At 43.8% G+C, this 22499-nt stretch overlaps 1 protein-coding gene across 7 annotated transcripts in view; it reads right to left on the bottom strand.

The window, feature by feature from the left end:
* Positions 1-22499, bottom strand: part of rdgA (retinal degeneration A) — a 540908-nt gene that overhangs the window by 20947 nt on the left and 497462 nt on the right. For 5 of the 7 annotated variants that reach the window (XR_014701809.1, XM_084583554.1, XM_084583556.1 and 2 more), the window contains exons 11-23: positions 18473-18647; positions 17327-17397; positions 14692-14837; positions 11425-11543; positions 10712-10785; positions 10223-10328; positions 8408-8578; positions 7243-7265; positions 6613-6707; positions 6186-6265; positions 5844-5913; positions 1158-1464; positions 309-344 (exon numbers count right to left, since the gene is read on the bottom strand). Coding sequence is in view for 5 of the 7 variants with exons in the window: in XM_084583554.1 (XP_084439680.1) it covers positions 309-344; positions 1158-1464; positions 5844-5913; positions 6186-6265; positions 6613-6707; positions 7243-7265; positions 8408-8578; positions 10223-10328; positions 10712-10785; positions 11425-11543; positions 14692-14837; positions 17327-17397; positions 18473-18647 (1473 nt within the window). In the remaining 2 variants the exon portion in view is untranslated. The remainder of the gene's footprint in view (positions 1-308; positions 345-1157; positions 1465-5843; positions 5914-6185; positions 6266-6612; positions 6708-7242; positions 7266-8407; positions 8579-10222; positions 10329-10711; positions 10786-11424; positions 11544-14691; positions 14838-17326; positions 17398-18472; positions 18648-22499) is intronic. The other 2 variants (XR_014701810.1, XM_084583555.1) reach the window with 1 other exon arrangement.

Here is a 22499-nt window from a genome sequence, read left to right as displayed (position 1 = left end):
TCTCTCTATTAGCTGGCAAACTTGAACGATCTGCCGTGGAGATTTGCATCTTGGATCTGCTCTACTGGATTTAGTTTGAATAATCCATGCGAGGTCACGTGGTTGCGACCTCACAAAACAGCTTAGCCAATGAGAGCGACGTATAAGCGTTAGATGATTCTGCTAGTCTCAGACCCTCTGGATTAGCATTGTAGCACTAATACGAAGGAAGGGTGGTTTGCCCATTGCTTCCATTTGTAGGATCATAAGTGCCCATCATGGTCACACTCCAAAAGTAAGGCTGCCATAAACTACAACAGAGTACTTACTTCTCTACTTTAATTTCCTGTGTACTGGTAGGAGCACTGAAGCGAAAAACAGAAGAAATACCATCACCTGTGAATTAAATTACCTAGAACAAGGCAAAAATTGAGACAGAATGTCTCATGCAATCAATAAGAAATGAACAAAATATTACATTGCTCCAATTATTTTTCTGCTTCTTCTGCAAATACACAAATGGGGAAAGAATAAATATTTCGTTCTTGAAACTAAACACAAATGCCTGGTAAGTTTTACAGAGCCAAACTTCCTTGCACAGAATGAAATCTAGTAAGCCAAGTAAAGCGAGCACAACGCAACTTTATTAGCTTACTTCAAACTGGCATTGAAATTTCATCCAGACTATGAAAGTACACAAGACATATGTTCATATGAAAAGATGTAGTACCAAAACGGACAACACGTAGGAAGAGAGTAAGACAGGGCAGACGTACGTTACTTGTAAATTCAATTTTCGCATGATACAATTAAAATCATGCTTCTCAAGGGAAAGTTTGTTAAGCTTGAAGTAAGAGAGTAGAGGTGAGCAAATACTGAAATTTTGAATATTGAAAAGGGGAAAAAAAAAAAAAAGCCTTTGAACATCGAACATCTAATCGGTAAAAAAAAAAAAAAAAAAAAAAAATAGCAAATGCTCTTTGTCTTGTTAGTTTCAGGATCCACATGGTATTTTCAAACAAAAGTTAACTAGAATTGCACTGAAAAATTTGGTATAAATATTATACAGAATTCTGTATACCATTTCAAATATTTGCACACCCCTAATGAAGAGTCATATTTTTGAGTTCAGCCCATTGCTAAAACTGACACTTTCCTCCTTCCTATATAGGACTCACCTCCATGTCGGAGCTGGTTCCTTAGCTTCAGTTGTTGATGCAGCTGCCACAGCTTCGGCCACGGTTTTACCTGCGGTTGCACCTGTAGCCACCAAAAACAACTCAGCCCCATCCTTTGCAGCAGATGCACTGTTGAAAGCATCAGTGTCTTCCACTGTGGGTGATGTCAGCGATGGGGGTGGTGGTTCCGGCGCAATTGGCGACTGCTCCGGGTCGAGGATGTACACGCCATCCTGACCAATGTCGACCACGTAGTGTAGCTGCTCTTGAGCACGGTCAATGCGGAAGAACCTCTCCGCTGTGCATGCTACAGGGGGAAGTGAAAAACGCTGGTATTACCTCAATGACCAGAAATGCTACCCATGAGTAGCATCTCTTGAAAAAGCCTCTTGAAAAAGAGTAAAAAAAAATTGGCAGCTAAATGATTACAGTCGAACCCGGATAAATCGAACTCGAAGGGGATCGCGAAAAAGTTCGATATATCGATAATTCGATATACAGAAATTGGTGGTGACGGCACTTACAATGCGAAAAAACGATACCGTATTTGCCGCGTTATCAACCCACTCGCATAATGAACCCACTCTCCACTTTTGCACCCGAGAATTTGAAAAAAAAAAAGAAAAATGCGTTAAGGCCAGCTCGCTCACATGCAAGCGATTGAGCGATCTCAGCGACGAGCAGCAGCGACAGAGCGAAACATTTCCAACTTGTTGGAACTGCGTCCCGCTGGCCGCTCGAGCCACCGCAGCAGCTCGAAACAAGGTTTCTGTGTCGCTGCGGCAGAAAATCAGAAAATCGCGAGCGTTTTCGCTTGCATGTCGATGGCGCGCGTCACTCCGTTTCGGTCGTCGCATCCACAGCTCATTTCTTGGCAGCGTGCCAAGATGTTGCACAGCGATAACGTCAGGGCGCGTTTATCTTTTTATAGCTCCTCCGGTGGCGGGGAGCGAACTTGGCAGAGTGCCCGTGATGGCTTGATTGCACAAGCCTGGTTTGATTTATCACACCGCGCTTGGGGCGGGCGTCATGATCGCAGCAGCTGACGGCGTGCTTCCGTTGATTCATACATGCAAAGATAAACGGCTCCCGCCAAAAAAAAAAAAAAAAAAAAAGCCTGCCGCTTCTTAACGTCCGCAGCCGCCATATCTTACGCTACGTCGCGCGTACAGCACAACGATAAGAAAGAATGACTCTCGCAAAAAAAAAAAAAAAAAAAAAAGAGAGCTGCCGGTTCCTAACGTCCGCAGGCGCCATAGGGACCGGGCAGCTGTACGGGTGGCGCCGCCTCTCGGCGCATCGCTCAAACGCCGGAATGCGCCGGCCCCGGCCGGCCAGAGCGTTGCCAGCACATTGGAGCATACTGTTTGTCGTTGGTTTGTATGGAAATTGGAAATCCTAAGGTTTAGATGACGTTGTGCGTGAATATACTATCCTCAAGAGAACAGAAAGTTGGGCTAGTTGTGTGAATATGTCCAGTGAAATGAAGTCCGGGCAAACAAGGCTGGCGAAATGTGGTGCGTTGTTGGCTCCACTGGCAGCTACGCAAACTCGTCGGACGTTCATAAGTCGATTCATTTCTATGGGTTTACACAGAAGCATGAGTAGCGGGTGACCTAAGCATAGTTCTTTGAAAGGCAAAGGCACAAATGTACGTATTTAGTTACTGTGTGGTCATGGAAAGTGCCGAATTTTTAAAATTCCGCTTGCTACCGGATGCTCTGTGCCTTTTGTTCTCCAGGAGTGACGGCACGAGAGTCTCGGAGTCGAAGCCGCACTCCTTCATCTGTAGTCACTTTATTGACAATTGGAAATCGAAGTAACCCAACAACGTAAGTTACAACGCTAGCATTTCCCCGCCTGTGTACAAGAAAACCCCAGCACGGAAAAAGAAAAGGCAGCTCCACCATCGTCGTTCGGGCTGCGTTACGATCTTCAGTAATGGGCAGAGACAATGTTTGTGGAGATACTTTCGCTGAAATAGTCACAGATAATTTACTTTTTTCTCTTAACACAAAGCAGATATTAGACATGAATAATTCTTATTACCATGATATTGTCATTTTTCCTCTTTTCGTTTGTCAACCAATGAAAATGCGCTGAGAGCTCTGCGTTGATACTCTTCGAATTTGTTAACATTTGTTTGTGGCATGTCCATTTTGCCTAATAAAATCACTCATTTCACAGCTCAATCGATACCGCATGGTCACAAAATCTGCTATCGGCTTCATATAAAAGTCGGACAAGAAAAAAAAATACAATTTAATGTGTGGAAACGAGCATAAACGTAGCATTTTTTTTTTTTTTTTAATTTCGAAGGCCGCGTAGTTTATTTTTTTATTTCGCATTCACGTTGCACCCGACACGGCTTTACGTATTTTCTCAGCAGCGACCATTTCCTGGCCCGCCTAAATACATGTGTTTCTCATCGACGTTTTAGTGAACGTGAGGTTTCCTGATTGTGGCGTAGTATGACAAGACCGTTTTACCTCTCTCAGAAATTGCTTCTATGGCCAATGTAAACAGATTTAGCAGCAGTCCGGCAAGCTGCAGTGACAAAGTTGTAAAAGGAATGGCTTTCAGTTATCCGGATTCTTTTACGTGCAAATAGAAAACTGCATACATGGTCGTGTCCCCTCACACTCATCAGGTATCGAGGTCAGCTAGGTATTGGCCCCGCAAGTTCGTGGTACGCTGAGAAAGTAGACCACCTTAGCGAACAAGCCATCAGAGGGATTCATTTAACAATAGAACGCTCTCTTAGTTGTCGGTGGCTTATCTTACAACACATCACACTGTGGTTTTTGTTTTTCGATTGTATTTAACAGTTTGACAGAATTGGACTATTGCCTTCAGATGTTCAAGGCAGGTGCGGTCAATCGCATTGAACTTGCTGCGCTGTGAGAACGCTAGCAGGAAATTTAATTTTCTTTTTCTTTTCAGAACCTCCGCAGCATGTCAAGAGAAAGGCATGTACAGTATAATATTTTCTAAGTCAATTATATGTACCAGCTCCGACGTGTTCAACAAGAGCATTGTCGTGTATGTAAAAATGATGCTGAGGTGGTATTACTCATTTGGCTTATATTATGATAAAGTTTGATAGTCTCAAGGCCGGGTTTAGTGAGCTATTGTAGCGTAATTGTGCAGGAAGTCCAGGAAGTATATGTGTGTTTGCTATTCCAACCTTAAATAGGATCCTACTTTTGTCTTGCTTATTTTTCTCCTTTTACACCTCTCGTTGCAAGGTTGAAACTGGAATGTCATTTGCTATTATTCTACTCTGAATCGTTTGAGCCTAGCTATTACCAAAAAAGACAGGTGCAGCATCTTTTTCTTTTTACATGAACGCTGACCACTACCACTACTACGGCGCCATGGCTACGGCTCGGCGGTATTTGATCTTCAGGCAGGTTTCGACTAGACCTAATATAAGATGGACGCGCAGTGCAGGCGCAATTGCAGTCTTCGAAGTCACCTTAACAAGTGCCCAACGAAGGTGTTTCTAGCGCATGGTGAAATCACGCGCGCGGCATTTTCGAGTATATAACAGAAATACCATGCGCCGGGCGGTTTAAAAAAAAAAAAAAAAAAAAAAAGAAAAAAAAACTTGCACGCCCTGCCGATAACGGCCCTTTTCTTTTTCAAGATTTTCCGGTAAAAAAATACTCCTTGCGATTACTCAACGCAGCTCAAAGCTCTCATAGCCACACCGCAAAACGACGGGTAGGAACAGGCTCAAAAATGCCTCGCAGAACGGAAACAACTGCGCCGCTCAGCTGCCTCGGCATTCCGCTGTTTCGGCACTCCGCCGTGGGCGGCGCTGTTCCACCGAGGCGACGGTGGCGCCATACAACGGGCGCCCGGTCCCTATAGCCACATCAGCCGCTGCGCGCAGAGGGTTCGCAACACACTCTGGAGAAAGCGTCCCACGTCTGTCTGAAAACGGGCCGAGCTGGCTTGGCGCATGCGTAGCGCGTGCTGAAGGAGAGAGCTCGGCAAAAGAATGGGCACACCCACGCACATGGCTTGCAAACGTCATGTGTTGGCGCGCGGGAAACGATAACTGCAGATGCGCGCGCCTTTGGGGAATGGGCGCGGCGCTGTCCAGAACTGTCCCCTCTCATTCCTTCCGCGCGTGGCTTGAAAACGTCACGGGGCAGACAGCCAAGGGTGATGCGATCGTCTTTAGGGAAGGCACACTTTCCAGTGCGTGGTGCGGAGTTCGATATATCGAACGACCGGCGAAATTGAGTTTGATATATGAAGCGGCTTTCCTATACTTTTACATGGGATTTTCAAGGGGATATTCCGTGAGTTCCATATAACCAAAATTCGATATATCCGGGTTCGATATAACCGGGTTCGACTGTACTACCACAAATAAACAAACAGTTTTCTTGGGCTATAGCCAATGCTTTGATAAATGTGTCTGAATCATTTTTTTTCTTTTGCAGCCTACATGCGTTAAGAAAGGTGACAAATAGGCTATGATATGTGTCACATTTTACAATTACCTGGCCTTCTTCCACAATATATATAGAAATGTCAATGTGTTTATAGGATGCTTCATTTATCCTGCACTTCTGCAAGGCTCTACCACAACCTCCACGGGCTATTTGGAGATGATGTGTTACTAAAGCAAATTTTCACTGCCACTAACGAAGACAATGTTGTGCTACTCACAGTCCAGGAAGCACCAGTCGGGCGAGAACCTCTTGGATGGAGACAGGTTCTGCGCATCTGGCCCTTCAAGCTAAATGGAGGAAGGAGATGGAATGCAATGAGCGGCATGGGTTATTGCACTGCTAATAGGACAGTCACACAGGGAAAAACCATGTCAAAAAAGAAAAGAACTGAACATTGCTCTCAAGCCTACCAGAGCTCCTTATAACACATAGTAAATGGCTCATCCCAAAACAGGGGCTATTCAAACACAGCTAAGTCAATGCTGTCAATGTGCTGTGAACAGAATTTGCACACACCAATGAAAAGCTGGGGAGAAAACAACCAAAGAAAGAAACTTACCGAACAGAGCTGGTTGATCATCAGCCTGACATTCTCGAGATCAGTGTCGGGGTTCACGCTCAGGCTTCCAATCGGAATGGCTGCAGCGAAAAGAACAGCTATTTAAGAACACCACTAACCGATGGTCAAGTCAAATCAATATGACAAGACACAAGAAAAATGACACAGCCTGTCACAGCAAAAGGCAATAGAAATCTGACTCATGCATATTGTGCTAGCTAAACCAATGATCTTTTTTTACAATGACTGCTAAATGCAAGCAACTGCCAACACCCATCAACGAAATCCTATATACGATAAGCCACACAGCCAGGAAGGATAAAGATGTCCCAAAGGATGTTGGCTCAGATTATTATTTCAGTAGCAGATAAAGCATTGCGGGTTTGAAAAATTACATAAATAAAAAACTTGCAGTAATGACACTTACCTAGGCTTCGTAGTCGCTCTTTGTCGTAATGATAATTCTCATAATCCGCCATGTTCAGTTTTCGGATGGCAATGGTCAGCTTTTCCAGTGGTAACCTAAAGATAAGGTGATGAAAGGTCATCGCAAGGTGTCTTTAAGTGTATCCCAAATAACTAAAAAATTTGATGCTTGATTTTTTGAAAGCCAACGCCAAAGTGCTGCAGCCGATAATCAACCATTTTAGCTTTGTGATGAACAAAAATATCATGGCATGATGCCACAAAAGTAAAGCATGTGCCACAGGAGCTCTTAGACTGGTTTTTGTAGAACATTTTGGAGTTCCCTGGAGTACCTTTATGGTTTTCCAAGCTTGCCTTTCATCTACCTAGTTTAATTTGAAAACTAATCATACTGTAATAGTTACAGCAGAATCTTTCACTACAGTGTCAGTCAATACTAACTAAATTTGGGACTCCCTTGGTGGCCACACATGTGAAGGCCATGCGTGTTAGGCAAGAAGGAGCGGAAGACAGGAAATGTGGGGTGCTCCCTTAGCACTTCTTGAAAACTGTGCAGTATATCCAGATGTTTCACATTAACCACTGCACTGGAGTAACAGGACGGTAATGCAAAGAAGAAGAGGGGACTTACTGGCTTGGCACTTGGTTGTGAATCTGCCCAAAGAACAGGAAAAAGAAAAAGCAGAGAAACCATCAGACAGAAGCTTATCACAGAGAAAGTAGCCCTATCTACAGGTGTCCACATGCATATACGTGGCCGACTACACTGATACTAGAAATGATGCAGCCTTCATCAACCTCTTTTCAATGCTGAATTTTTTGTTCCCGAAGCTGATCCCAGGAAAGGCAGAAAAAAAAACCTCTGCACTGAGTGTGTCGAAGTTAGTGGAGCTCTCTAGGCAGGCCATCTTGAGGAGACATAGGAGATACATACATCTAATCAATATGTCTGCAGTCTTTAACAGACTGCACTGAGATGTATAAACATATCTGGCCTGATCTGAAGTGAAATTTCATGGTTACAACCAAACTGGCCTCTGCGCAGCCCTTGATTTAACTATCAGCAGGTCAGTGTACAGCTCCTTACATGATGACCACACTGTTCCCCATTGCTCACGGGCAATATGCAATTGATAAATTGCCATTTCTTTGCAACATATTACTCTAGTATGAGTGCTGTGTAGCTGTGGAAATGCTAGGAGAATGTTGTTTCGAATGTATTATTTTAAAACATGGGAAGATAGAATGATAAAAGACAGACAACAGAATGACAGGCTATGTTTACCCCAAAAGAGAATGTGCAGGAAAAGAAAATAAGAAGGAAGAAGAAGAAGAAAAACACTAGTACACCTCAAACCATTACCTTTTTTTGTAACATATTTTGACATGAGCCCTGAAATGAATGGCAATTTAAACCTATCTGCCTATCGTGATAAACATACGAAGAATGCTTAGCTCAATTTTCGGGTGCAAATGTTTGGCCTATGTTGCCTATTAGTGTAAAAAATGCAAATTACTTTAATTTCAGTTGCAGCTTATTTTCTGCTCGGATGCTGTACACACTGCCTCATACTTTCAAACATTAAAGACTACTTTGACTTATGCAAAGTGAAATAATGCAGGTACCTAGTTTATCATGCCACATGTGCTAGAATTGTAATGCAAGGGTTGTTTCAGCACTTGCTCAACCTCGAGGTAAACAAGGCACTACTATCTGATGTTGGCAGCTATTGGGCCGCAGCCGAATCCAAAGCTAAAGCCGAGCCATGACAAGCCAAAGCCAAAAGGACCCCAACCTTGGTCTTGGCGACCATGCAGGCCTTGTTGCGCATGCGAAGCTCGATTAGTGACGGCAGTAGGCGGCAGGGCTCCCCGTCCACTTGCACTGGGATGGTCTTGCTCGTCACGACGCGGGCACTACGGCACTGGCACAAACATGTGCCATGCCCACCGGCCTGGAGGAAAGGCTGGGAAAGGAAGAAAAGGCAGCAGCTCATGTTCATGTGGTACACAGGGTGACTAGAAGGAACACCATGCAAAAAAGGGTTTCAACACTGCTCCATCTTGTGCGCTTTGTTTCCGGTTAAAAAGTGAGAAAACTCCTTCTTATAGCCATCATCATCATCTGAATTATGTCTACTGCAAGGCAGAAGCCTCTGCCACATCCCTCCAGTTAACAGTGTCCTGTGCCAGTTGCGGTCAACATGTCCCCGCAGTCTCGTCCCCTTTTCGTCCGCTCAATTGAACAGACGATTCGTGCTACGCATCTCCTTCTGTTGGAATCCACTTCGTTATCTCAAACGAACATCGGTTATCTTGCTTTCTACATTACATCTCCTGCCGCCCATAAATATTTATTTGTCTTAATTTCGAATGAAGCACCGAAACCTCAACCCTGTCCCCTAACCCATCCTGCCCTATTCTCGACTTTAAACACCACAATAACAATTTCTCTTCTGCCACAGCTAGTATCTGCATTAGCCTGAATATAACTTCAAGCTTTTTCACTGGCCTCTAAGTTACTGCCTGACAGATGAGTACACGTAGTATACAGCTGTTACGAATACAGCTGTTATGAACTTCTATATTAACTCTTTCGGGACCGCCCGAAAAGAAGGCAATTGTGATACAACTTGGAAAATATTTTTTTATTCAATGACATTTTCTGCTAGCTTGTTGTAACATATATTGTTATGCAGCTAAATGAACGCACTTTCACGAGAAAAAAATTGAGATGCCTTAAAAATATACATGATATCACAAAAAAATCTCAAAATATAACTTTTCTTCTTAAAAAAACATAAAAAAGAAGGAAATTCTTGAATACGGAAATAAAAAAGAGTAATAAAAATATTTCAGAATATACAAAATGTGATACAATGCCTCTTTTCTAACTTCAAGACAAAAAAAAGTGGGAGGCTTATGTACAACATTTTTTTTGTGTGTGCTTTCTTGCGGCCTGACGCGAGGTTGACGCCATGGTTCTCAATCTGCGCCGCCGCCGCGCCAAAGATTAAAATCTCTCCCGCGTCGCCGCCTGCCGTGAAAAAGGCAAACTACACCAAAACCGAAAGTTTAGATACTAGACTACTCACTAGATGGCGACACGTGTTCCAATGAGCGGATATTTGAGCTTGAGAGCGCGCGCGATTTGATCGTGCATTTTTACACGATGGCCTATGGCGCGGTCCCGAAAGAGTTAAGCGGCAATGTTTGCACAGCATGTTATAACTAAAAGGCCTGGTTTGGTTTGTATGGTATTAACATCCGAAAGCAGTTTAGACTATGAGGGACACCCTAGTGGAGGGCACTGAGTATTTTCAACAGCCTGAGGTTCTTGCAAGTGCACTAACATAGCACAGCACACGGGAGCCTTGTGTTTCGCCTCCATTAAAATACGGCCTTCACAGCCAGGATCAAACCCGAATCAACTGGTTAAGAAGTAGAGTACCCTAACATAGAGCAACCATAGTGAGGCTGAAAGAGTAACTGAAAAAAAAAAAAAAAAAGACTGGAAATGGTAGCATCACAACCGCAAGTTGACATGCATAAGAATGGTGTACAACATAAGTGACTTAAAAAGCAGCAGTGTATGCTGGTCATAGACGCACCATCTGGTAGATGGTGAGGCCAATCACTTCAATGAGGCCGTCATCAGTCTGTGGCATCTCAAACGCTGTGCCCGGATTTCCCCAGGGCCTCGTTCCACCACCATAGCTGCAACGAAAGACAGTACCAAGAAATCGTTTCAGCAACTGCTAGTGGGGCGCTATGCCACAGTATATAAATGCTTTTCAAAAGAAATCAGTCAGATATAATACTTTCTCTCAATTACACAATAAGCAAGCAAGACTCAGCACAACAAAAGCACACACACACAAAAAAAGAAAATAAACAGCAGCCAATCTAACCATCAAGCTTCACTGCATATATGTTAAGCCTAATAAATACAGGAAGTAACATGTCCGTGTATCTGTGCCCAGATGCCCGAAATTAAACCCTTTTGCAGGTTACAACTCCAGACAAAAAAAAAAAATCACACAGTGCAGTTTTTGCAGAGCTCGCTGAAGAACAGCGAGGACAGGACAGAACTACTTCACCTGGGAATGTTGAGGAAGAGAATGGAGTGCACCTTATGTTCCCGCAACTTCCCCGTGTAATCTTGGCCATCACACTGCGGAGAAACAAGGGGAGAAAATAAATAAAGAAGTCAACAGACAACACGTTTTAGCTTAGGCCTACTAAACCGATTGTTATCTCTGCAAGTTAAATCAACAAAGGATGTGCTTTGCAAACTGCAGAGAAGCTACGTGTGTTGGGCCTACAGCGTCATTTACCAATGCTGACAAACTGAGAAGGTTATAAAGACCCAAGTCAGTTATGAATTGATGTTTTGAGTTGAATTTTGGCAGGCATAACCAGAACGAGCTCAACATGACTATAAAAAAAGAAAGAAGCGACGACAATCGAGCAATGCCGGTACTTCTTAACTGACTTGACCACGAAGCTGCCTTGCATGCCATGCAGTTTAAAAATTAATCTTTGTTACACGTCATTACATAGCAATTGTGAATTAATGTTAGAGTTGTTCAGGGAAAGGGTTTGCTGTTTCCTTATCACTTAAAACAAATGAAGCTGGCCCACACTTGCTGAAGAAAGCGGCAAAGAAGTGATTTCCAGGGGTAGAAAGAGCACTTCAGTCACTTTTAGAACCACAAAGAAGTAAAATGAAGAAAAAAATGTTAAGTATGTCCAGTGACCTTGTCTTGGAAGTAAAGAAAAAAACAAAAACAAATATAAATGCCCTGCTGACCTCCAGGGTGACGTAGTTGCAGAGGTCCTTCCACTTGCGTTGAAGGAGATCCTTGCCTCCTGCCTGGCCGTAAAACATTTTGTTCTTTAGCCGGCTGTTGAACCGCTCGGGGTGAGCTTCTGCAGTGGTACAGAAACGGGGGAATAAGAAAAACATCTTAGCATGTGAGTGTCTCAAATCATTATTTTAACTCACAAAGCAACACTTCAAAGAACACATCTCAATACTAATATACCTGCATGTATAAGAAGCAATGCACAATAACTAAGAATGCGTTAACTGTAAATTAATTTTAATTAACAGGAAACTAAGCAACAGTCATCAGGATAAAATAGTGAGCAATTATGAGTACTGCCAGCCCGAGTTAAAGAGTCGATGAGAAACACAAAGGAAGTAAGTCAGAAACTGCGTAAGCATATTGGCAGTTGGTAAAATTCACAAAGTTCAATCCAGTGAATGATATAATGAATAAACAACCGACTAAAGGACTGAATAAGTTCATGCAAGACAGGTGGAAGGTAGTCTAAACTTTCCAGCCGACTGGTTGAAGTGACTCTGCTCGTGTGACTCTCACAATCAGCCTTGTACTGATCACAAAGCTCTAAAAAAAGGAAATCGGTGCACCACCAGAAGGTTCAGAGTCACCTTGAAGTACCCTTTGTCATATCCTTTAACTACTGCTAAGCAACAGGCATGATCTTGGCCATTGTCGGCTTAGTTAATACTTTGTTTTCTCTCAAAAGAACATACAGTATGCTCCTTTTAAGATGAATTTGGAGGGACCAGAAGATTGTCTGGCTTAAAGAACGCTTTAAAAAAAAAGATGTGCAAGCATGCTATGTGTGTCCAGATACATGTATTACATGACCCATCAAAAAACAATAAATAAAATAGCCTTCCAGAGAGAGGGAATAATTGAGAATTGCACCGTTTACTGCACTATGCACGAAGTGAGCTGAAGATTATGGGCATGAAACAAGCTGAATTTATGCAACATGAAAATAGCATCGTCCTAGCTTTCTGCTTTCACCATCGCATCTGTCTCACTGTATTCCAGAGTGGCTGCTACTTTTCTTTTTGTCTTTCTGATACTCGTTTTGGAGGTACCAAGCAGAACCTTTTGATTCATCATCATCAGCCAGACTATACCCACTGCAGGGCGAAGACCATTCCCATATTCCTCCAATGAACTCGGCCCTGTGCTAGCTGCATCCACTTGACCCCCACAAACTTCTTAACCTCATCTACCCATCTAATTTTCTGCTGGCCCCTGCTACGCTTTCCTTCCCTTGGAATCCAGTTTGTTACCCTAAGCGACCACCGGTTATCCTCTCTTCGCACTACACGTCCTGCCCATGCCCATTCCTTCATCTTATTTTTGACTAGAACGCCAGTAACTGGAGTTGTTTATCTGATCCATTCTGCATGCTTCCTAACTTTTAACGTTAAACCTATAATTTTCCATTCCAGCTCTCTCTCCACCTGGGAAACTATGCTTCAAAAAAGTGACTAGTTTTAGTATGAATTTTTTGGGTGCTGGTGAATTGTGGCACCATCTAAAAGCAGCCAATAAAAGCTATTTGCTATTGCTGTCACTGCCTTCTTTTTCCATCTTATTCAACTTTACAGCTGTTAAGTCTAACAACTTATGTTACGTTGCCTCTTCATCTCATTTTATTTTCTTGGTGGTTGTGCATTTATAAAAAATCTGAAAGTTTGCAATTTAGACACAGTTTGCTTTATTGACTGTGGGCGCCACCCCCATCTGTAAACATCTGAATTTTGCCAAATCAGAACTGCCGTTTTTTGATACATGGGCCCTGTGGGAGCTTTCACAACTGGTAATATATTAAAGAACTCTAGTACCAAACAGTGTAGCCACTGTCTCCCTTTATCTCATTCTACCTGCAGTATAGATGTTACCAACTCTATGTACAGCCCCTTTCACATTTAGAGAGAATCTAGGAGCGCGTGCCCCCTGCACTTTGTGCTGTGCTGCCGCTGAAAGCCTCGGAGAATCCATGCCAAAGGTGCATGTGCAATAAGCACGGTCGCAGGCTCATGGACGCAGCATTTTTAAAAGCATGGTGTGGTCACGAGGCCCATTTTTCTCCAAGCACAAAACGGGCTGTGCAGGCGTACAGTGTGTCTTTCCATACGCCACAGGCATTACGCATAGCACAATCACTGGCCATCTCCGTGTCATGACAATGGGTGATGAAAAAAAAAAGAAAATAGTTGAAAAGTTTGGGGCCATACTCCATCTCTGCTTTTAAGGGTATGATGTTACAGTGTTAATGGCTCCCGCTTGCGTTTTGCAGATCCTCATTTGCATACACGCATTTTGCTACTTCCTGAATCGCCAATAAATCACTCAATTTGTGTCTCTTTTATCCTACACATGGTCAGCAGTGCACAGTCGTACGCTACGACATTCTGGGAAAAACCATACCGACAGAGATATAAAGCCCCACTTCAACCAAGCTGTATGAATGTGCTTGCACAATCTAAGGGTAGCAAGGTATGCTAGCGATTTTTCCCTCACAATGATGTGATTTTTTGGTCATAATTTACTGGAGAACTTGCCAATAATGCTACTGTGCTTATATCACATTCGTATGGCCCACAACATTTAGGCCTCAATTCAACAAGCAGGCACACGTTCAACACATGCACATTTTAGTCTGCGTGAGACAGCGTGCAGCATGTGATGCTCATAAATAAAAAAGAAAGGTTGTAGAGAATGTTTATGCATAATTATTGTTCAGCTGCAGTTTCTTTCACCGTGAACATGCAAAACTGCACACAGTTAGAAGAAGTAATTATAATTTTTGCCCTAGAAAGTGTTTAGAGAACACTCTTTCAAAGTACAATCAGAATTCCATAACATTCAAATTTTAACACAACAGTGATTACTTTTGCTTTTCCAAAAATCAGTCGGGTGCATTTTTTTGCCAGCTGGGCCAATTAAAGAGTTGCCTATATTCCATTTGTGTACATCTTAGCCCTTTACAAATATATTTTCTTTATTTACTAATAAAAATATGATTACGGCCCAAACAGCATCACAGGGTGGGTGTATAGCAACAATCGAGTAAAGCAATAAGGTAACTTTCATCATATGTAAGAGAAGTAAGTACACATGAAAATTACAATAGCTGGCCTGCTCCTGACAAGTAAAGGCAATTCTTCTCCTATAGGAAGACATATCTGCTTCGAGAAATGAATTAAATTTCATTCCCCCAACACAATGGGTCTTGAGCTCACCTCGTGCTTCGTGAAACTCCAAGGCAATGTGGGCGTCCACACCAATAGAGAAATAATTATTCACAACATTTAAAGGCACAATCTCTTTGCCTTCTTCGCACTGCGAGATGTCCACCTCGGGGTTTCTATTTACAATTAGGTCCCACCTGCAAGCAGAAAGAAAAGAATGAGGCTAAGCATCCTCCACAACCTTGTGAGAAACATTGCGCACAAAGATTACTAGTTTAAAAAAAAAAAAAAACTGGCAGCTTGGGCAGAGGTTTACAACTCTTGATTTAAGAGAGACTTTTTGGTTTTACAGGTGAAGTGAAATGGGAGATGAACATTTTCACAATGTGCCACACTTTCAACAAGCAAACTATAGTTAAGGTCAGATTTCTCAAACCACCCAATTTAACAAAGCAGACCTCTTCAAAGTTGAGGGATTAATGGCTGAGTGACACTGACGATATGCACACTCCCGCATGCACGCTTGCACGTGCAGCACAACAAGCAAACAGGATGTTAACAGTTCATGGGTCGTGCATCACCAGTGGTCCACAAAGCCCGACTGGCAATTGCGGAGTCAATGATGCGAGAGCCATGTGACGCTGTGAACTGTCCCCTGTGCATAGCATTACTAGGATCACAGAGTCGGCAATCTGACGGCAGTCCGTGAAGCTGCTGTAGCAACATACGGAATGTGCGGAACAATGTTCAGAATATTCCAAAATACTTCCCACTGCACATAATGCACTCTGGCTAAAAAATTAATGAATTTGTATCATCCTGAAATTCGTATCAACCAGGTACATATTCCTGAAATTTTACTGTATTTCCATTCCACTATATACAATTGCCAACCGATTCTTCGTGCCCTCAGGGGGCGAAAAAAGTGCGCGGAAGACTAAGGAGTCCGGAAAAAAAAAAAGAAAAAAAAAGAAAAAAGAAAGAATTCAAAATAAAAACATCATTTGTTTTACCAAGCAGTATGAAAACTGGTCAATCTATTTCTGTGCTAATCTCCCCACTCTCACAGCCAGCCTCCATCCTGGTGTGGCGCGGCCACGGTGAAGAAAACCGTGCAACGGTTGGAGAGGCGCGGTGTTCAAACAAAGAAGCATGAGGTATCGGTCAACCAGTTTGGGCAGAGTCTTGCTGCCCCCTATGACTCTCCTGTGTGAAAAATAAGAAAGTGGTAGTTGCGGCTGCCTCCGCAGAATGGTGGAAGTTGTCTGCTGCATGCATTGGCTAAAAAAAAAAAAGACAGTGTCTTGCAAGCTCCAACGACCGTCTTGAGTTGGAATGCGTTTTGCACAAAGCTTTGTGTATTTCATGTAAAGCTTTCTCGGAGGTTGTGTTTAATTGGGACAACCAGTGTATTGCACAATGAATTAAAACCAGCATTTGTGGCAGCAAGCGCTTTTCGGGACCCTAGACAGACGCGCATTTTTTTTCCCTCTGTGCTCGCGCATCGCTGTCTGCAAATGGACTTGTGCCGCAACGACTATGCTTGCAGCTGCCGCAGTGACACACATCGCTGCCTCCCTTTTTCGTAGTAGCTACAAGCAAGTCGTGGCGTATGGTCACATGATAGAAACACGCTCACGCCTACTGGTCCGTCCTCCGTGGGGCGAACCTCCGTTGGTGCCGTTTGATGAAGCCGTGGAGGAGGGGCACATGGTGCAGGCTGCCCAATTTCGCTTAGTAACGAGTCCATTAATTATCCACAGCTGGTGCCTGCTATCATGAGTATAGCGGGTATATCGGGTGCACGCAACGTGGGTTCGAGGTTGCAGAATAACGAAATAGTAGCGATCTTGTGGCAATTTTTTGTAGCTTTTGAACTGCGATCGAGAGAAAAAGCTTGGAAAAATGGAACAAGAAAAGTTTCGAATGTCCAAAATTTTGGTCGGTATTATACACGTCTTGACTCTATAGAGGGCACGACGGTGCCAAAGCAGAGTTCGAATAATCAAACAGGTATAAAAAAGCGTGCATCCAAAAAATGGGCCGGTGGCTGTAATAGGCCGTAGGGTCTGGTGTTTGCTTCAAACAACAAAACTTTAATTTCCGCAAGAAGCCCTTGGTTCTTGAGAACTTTGTGGCAGTATAACTATGAATGTATGATTAAACAGAAAAAAACTGTGCAAAACAATGAGGAAAACAAAAAAAATCAACACAAGACACAGTGCCCGACCTGTGCTGCACATTCTTTCTTGTCCTCATTCTTACGTGCAGTGCTTTCTGTTAGTAGTAATGGACCAATCAGTTTGAACAAAAGTACGGAATGCATGACTTAATATTGCACACACAGCATTCACAACATTCAACTTCAAGTTAAACAAAAACCCATGTGACTTAGCGCAAAGAACATTTTGACATGTATGAATCATAGTTCATTGATATGTGGCAAGAAGGTTAGCCCAGGAAACACAACAACCGATGACCTGCGTAAATGTTCCTGCAAGCGCCAACCTTCTTAGCACCAACTGTTGCTGCAGCTTAGTCTTCTGTCTCCCTGTTATTGATTGTCATCTTCTTCAATGAATTTTCAGGGACGCAGGGCATATATGTAACAATATGGCTACCAAAACCATGATCACAAGCGCTTTGGTCTATTCTTTACAGTCTTTATCCAAAGTGGATGACTCACCTGTCCAGCTGAACAATGTCTCCATTCTGAACGTCTTGGAGTATCTTCGAGATAGGTTCATCTGTATAGCCCTGCCACAAAATAAGAAAAAGCAATTTTAGAAACTGCTAACAACAAAAATTACCATTCTTAATTATTTCAAGGGTGGGCGTAAGTACAACTGCGTTCTCGATTTGAAATGACAACTTGATGCTCCTCAAGCCAACGTAAGTAGATGATGAAATGTTTATTACAATTTTAGTCACTCAGACGCAAGAGTGCAATTGTCCGGCAACAAGGAAAAAGTTTCGCCGGCACATAACATCATGCACCTCTTGGTCACCTTCATAGCAACATGATCCCCCATCTGAATGCCACGTAAGGATGGCCTTCAGTCTCTGGTACTCAACTCATATACCACAATGCTTTCACTTGATGGACCCAACGTAACAAACACAAGCTTAGCAGCAGCTCTCGCTTGGCACGCTTCACTGCCGAAAGCACAGGGAAAATCAACTGCACCTTCACTTTAATGAGCAATAATTCTATTTATATGACGCATTGGTAAAAAGACTAGGCCTCTCACGAGAGGCGGTGGCTATGTTCGAAGTGCTGTCTACTGGAGTTTTAATGCGAAGCTGTTTAGGCTTAGCAGCGCCTAAAATGGGTACAAAGTGTTTCTGCTTATAGGTTACACTTAGGATCCCACATTTCCACTTATTTATAATAAATTACAATATAAATATATTTTGCAATATCCTTTGAGTTTTACATATACCGTACAAACCACACCTGACTGTTCAACAAGGTTCAATTATACCGTCACCAAGGAAGGCCCAAAGAATGCAACATAAACGCTGCAGAATTACACAAGGATTCTCACAGAATTGCATTTCCTCTTTCCAGCCAATGCTCTTCCCAAAGGGGTCCACTGGACTCAATAGAAAATCACAACAATGTTGTTCAAATAAAAAAAAACAAAGTCCACAGACCACCACAACAAAAAATCAAGAGATGCCAGCAAAAATTTCCCAGCCCTTTCCCAGCTACTGCTGAGATATGGACACAGGACATAAACGCCAGAAAAAAGTATAGAATGAAGATACACATGAAAAAGCAATAAAATTGCAATAGAAACTTTGTCAAAAAAGAAAGGTGGGGACTTACCCCTCCCCAGCCAAGTGCACGTGCCAGGTCATTGCCAGTGCCTAGGGGCAGGACTGCAACCGGTGGTGGGGGCATGATGCCAATCTCATCGATCACTGACAGGATCCAGCCCGCCGTGCCATCGCCCCCGCATGCCAGGATCCGTAGGTTGTTAACCTTGCGGTACAGCTCCAGTCTGCATGCAAGGAGACCACCCTCATCACTGCAACCGCCACTCGTCTACGAAGAAGTCACAGTCTATGTTTGCAATATGCAGGGACAGCAAAAAACAAATGGTTAAAAGGACCTGTGTGACAAAGCGACTTTTGCAACCCTGCAATCATCACTCTACTAGGAAGGCTCAGTCTGTCTTCGTGCTGTCCTCATGCTACGTGCTGACAGCAAAAAATTCATGTTAAGGGATTTCCTGGCAATGTAATTGAATGAGTTGCACTCCAAACCACCATAACCAGATATCACACCTTCGTAGAAAGTGACCCTTTGGTAGAGCTGTGAAATGAGGACAAATAAGCAATTTTGCCGATACCTTACACATGTACCGAAAGGAATGCTTTACCCCAATTGAACTTGAGTCAAGTGTACTAGCAAGGGCACAGTACCGTAAAAACCTGCGTATAATAGAAGGTTTTTTTTCTAGCTTTTATCATCTCAGATTTTTGCTTCGTATTATATGCAGATTCAAACAAATTTCGGCCTAAATTCGCAGTTCTGGCTTCATTCTTAATCAGCACTATCAGCATCAGGCTTCCTGCGAGAGGAAGCGCAATCTGGTGCTGGCGTCGGCTGACTGTTTCGATGGTTTCTATTTCTCCGCACTGGCTCTGCGATCCTTGCGGCCATGGTGTCTGCGACGCACACACGACCGGAAGCATGCTTCGCACACCTCGCATGGGTGTCGCACGGGCCTCTCCAGCCATGCTGGCCATGCCTTAAAGATGCATCGTGGACATTTGACCAGTACTCCCAAGGATCGTGTCGGTCGTGCTTACGAGAAATGCGGGGTACCGAACACGTTTAAAGGTACCGAAAAAGATTTTATACAGAAAGACGTCTCTAGTAAGGGACTCTCTTCGGACAATACATGCACTGGATAACAATGATCGCGACACCCTGAATCTGAGAACCCTTTCTGAGTGCATACGCTGCGCGCCTGTGGTGCGTGATCGCGCGATGGCCAACAACACATGCGCCGTCGTCCCGCATCAGAGGTTGAAGCAGCTTACTGGTTTCAGAACAGCAGAGAGACCGTATGGCTTCTGCAATTGCCAGGCGAATGTGAACTGCACTTCTCCTCACTGGGTGTGAAATTTTCTGACCAAGGTGTCGGTGCAAGAAGGGGAGCGAAACAGCACCAGCACATGAAGGTTCGTGCCGCTATTCAATGCCCGATGGGGTTGTGTTGGACGCGAAAGTGCATGAGATTCGCGGGACAACTGCGAAATGTAGCGCAAATAAATGCTTTTGTTGACCTTTCCCCGCTCGCATTATATATGGAGGAAAACTTTTTTTGCGTTTTTGCTATCCCGAAGTTGCACCTCGTATTATATGCGGGTTCATATTATACGCGGGTTTTTACAGTAATTTTGCACAACCAAGAATTTGTTTTGTTATCTAGGCTGCTTTCAGGAAATTCTGGAGTGACAATGGGTTTCTGGCAGGGGTGTGCAAATATTCAAAAGTTTGAATACATCGTGAACATGTTTGTTATTCAATCCGTATTCATATTTGAAAAAATGACATTCGGTATTTTTCAAACATTCGAAAATTACTGAATACACAGCAGCTTCACTGAATTGCAAACTTCACCGTAATTCTTGATCACGTTGACTCTGCAGTAGAGCTTCCTCGAAACGCAACTGGCCATTTTGAGAAGAGGGCCCTCCTGACTGTGTGCGTAAAGCGAAGCACATTACCACACCAGGAAAAAATGTCATTTTCATTTTGGTTTCATAGCAGACAACCATCGTGCAGGTGTTCATTAGATAACATTGCTGCGACGTAAATTATTTTCTATAGTTCATTTTTTTTCAGGCCCATTACATAATTTGAGCTTTTCATTACTGCAGACATTTTCATTGTCCCTTGAAGGCCGAATTATTGAGAGCGTACTGTATTCAGCAGAGATATGACAGCTCCACCTGGTTTCATGCAGGTCTTTCCATTTACTCCTGTATAAAATTTATACTGAACATCTCAGTATGGTATACACATCTGTGCAATTAAAGTTTAATTTAATTTAAATACCAAGTGAACTCTGAAACAAACCAGATTAGCAATGTTTGCTATTTTTTAATTTTCTATTTTTTTTCACTAGTCAAATACTATTAGATATTGATTAATATTTGAAAATTTCAGTATTTGCACACTTCTAGTTTTCGGTTCTCTGTTGGCACTATTTTTCTATATGTTTGGAAGTCAACTGTAGCTATGTTAGTGCTATACACACTGATTTCTGTAAACAAGGCTTGGTTGTACACTTCATTTGATTGAAATTCATGCTGATCTCACCATGTGGCATCAAAGCTCTTTATGCAACTTTTTCTTGCACGTATCATTTGGCTTCTGTGAATTTCCCTTTGCAACCATGAGCCTTTCCTTCATACCTTTAACAATGTAAATACACCTCTGTCTGAGAGCACACTACACTTCGCAATGGTTTCTTTGTCTCCGATGAAATCAGCATGCTTCATGCCACAAATAAGGTGGTTTTTATTGCCAACCACTGGAAAACCGTGAGCTCGATAGTTAGACCTCCATCATTTTCAGGCTGACAGGTGCTGCAAGCATTAATATTGCCACCTAGCGTTGCCAGGTGGCGCATGACTGAGGTGTGAAAGGAGGACGAAGTTGAAGAGGACGACAAAGTGTCGCTTGCACGTTTGCGTCTGTGCTGCTGTGTTCTTGTGTCTGGGCTACCCCCTGCTATCATTGGTATCCTTAGTCACCGTGTACGTGACATTCTGGTGGAGGTGCTGGGTAAAACGATCGCCTATGCAAGAATCTCCATCTACAAGACGTCGCGCCAGCCCTGTACCATTGGACACCCCCGTGCATCGCTCCAGTCGACGGCTCCAGGGACTGTCTCCGGAGTTTCAGCCATCACCCGCCGCCATGACATCTAGTGCTCCTGCTCAGCAGGTGACGGGCGTCCCACCGGCCTGTAACTACACCTTGCAGGCCCCTCGGGTACCGAAGTCATTCCATGGGGACCTCTTTGAGGATGTGGAGGACTGGTTCCTTCAGTTTGAACGTGTCGCTGCATTCAACCAGTGGGACGATGCTGCCAAACTAAGGAACGTCTACTTCAGCCTTGAGGACGGCGCCCGTATCTGGTTCGAGAACCGAGAGCAAGCATTAACTTCGTGGCGGGAATTCCGTCGTCAACTGCTCGAGGCTTACACTAGCGCAGATCGTCGCGAGCATGCAGAACGTGCCATTCACTCTCGCATCCAAAGGCCGAATGAGAGTGTCCAAGCATACGTTGAGGACATGACGCGCCTCTTCAGGCGAGCCGATCCCGCCATGTCCGAGGACAAAAAGGTCAGGCACTTGATGCAGGGTTTGAAAGAGCAGTTGTTCGCAGGCCTTGTGCGAAACCCACCGTCGACTGTAAACGGATTCCTTGCGGAGGCCACCACAATGGAAAAGGTGCTACACCAACGTGCCGTGGCTTATGACCGACCTTTTCATACAAGCACAATCGCGGAATCATTTGCATCTTCAGAGCGGCATCCCGATGCATTGCGCGAACTGATTCGCAGCGTCGTGCGCGAAGAACTAAGCAAGTTCTGGAGCCCTCTGCAGCAATCTCCAACTTCCGTTTCTGCTATAGTGCGGGAGGAGGTGCGGCAGGCACTCAAGAGCCCTCTTTCGCCTGTAGTTCCGAGCCCGCCATTGCTGTCGGGGACCGACAATCGTCCCACATATGCGGAAGTTCTGCAGAGTCAGGCTCCTCCTTCACCACCGCCGCCCATTCTCGCGTCACCTACAGTTCCGCTGCCCTCGGTGCAGCCAGTGCAGAACTTCG

Source organism: Amblyomma maculatum, chromosome 11 (assembly GCF_055883805.1).
Source record: "Amblyomma maculatum isolate TAMU_Amacu chromosome 11, ASM5588380v1, whole genome shotgun sequence".
In the NCBI taxonomy this organism is placed as follows: domain Eukaryota; kingdom Metazoa; phylum Arthropoda; class Arachnida; order Ixodida; family Ixodidae; genus Amblyomma; species Amblyomma maculatum.
The sequence above is the reverse complement of the archived record's forward strand: the minus strand, read 5'-3'. Positions and strand labels throughout refer to the sequence as shown.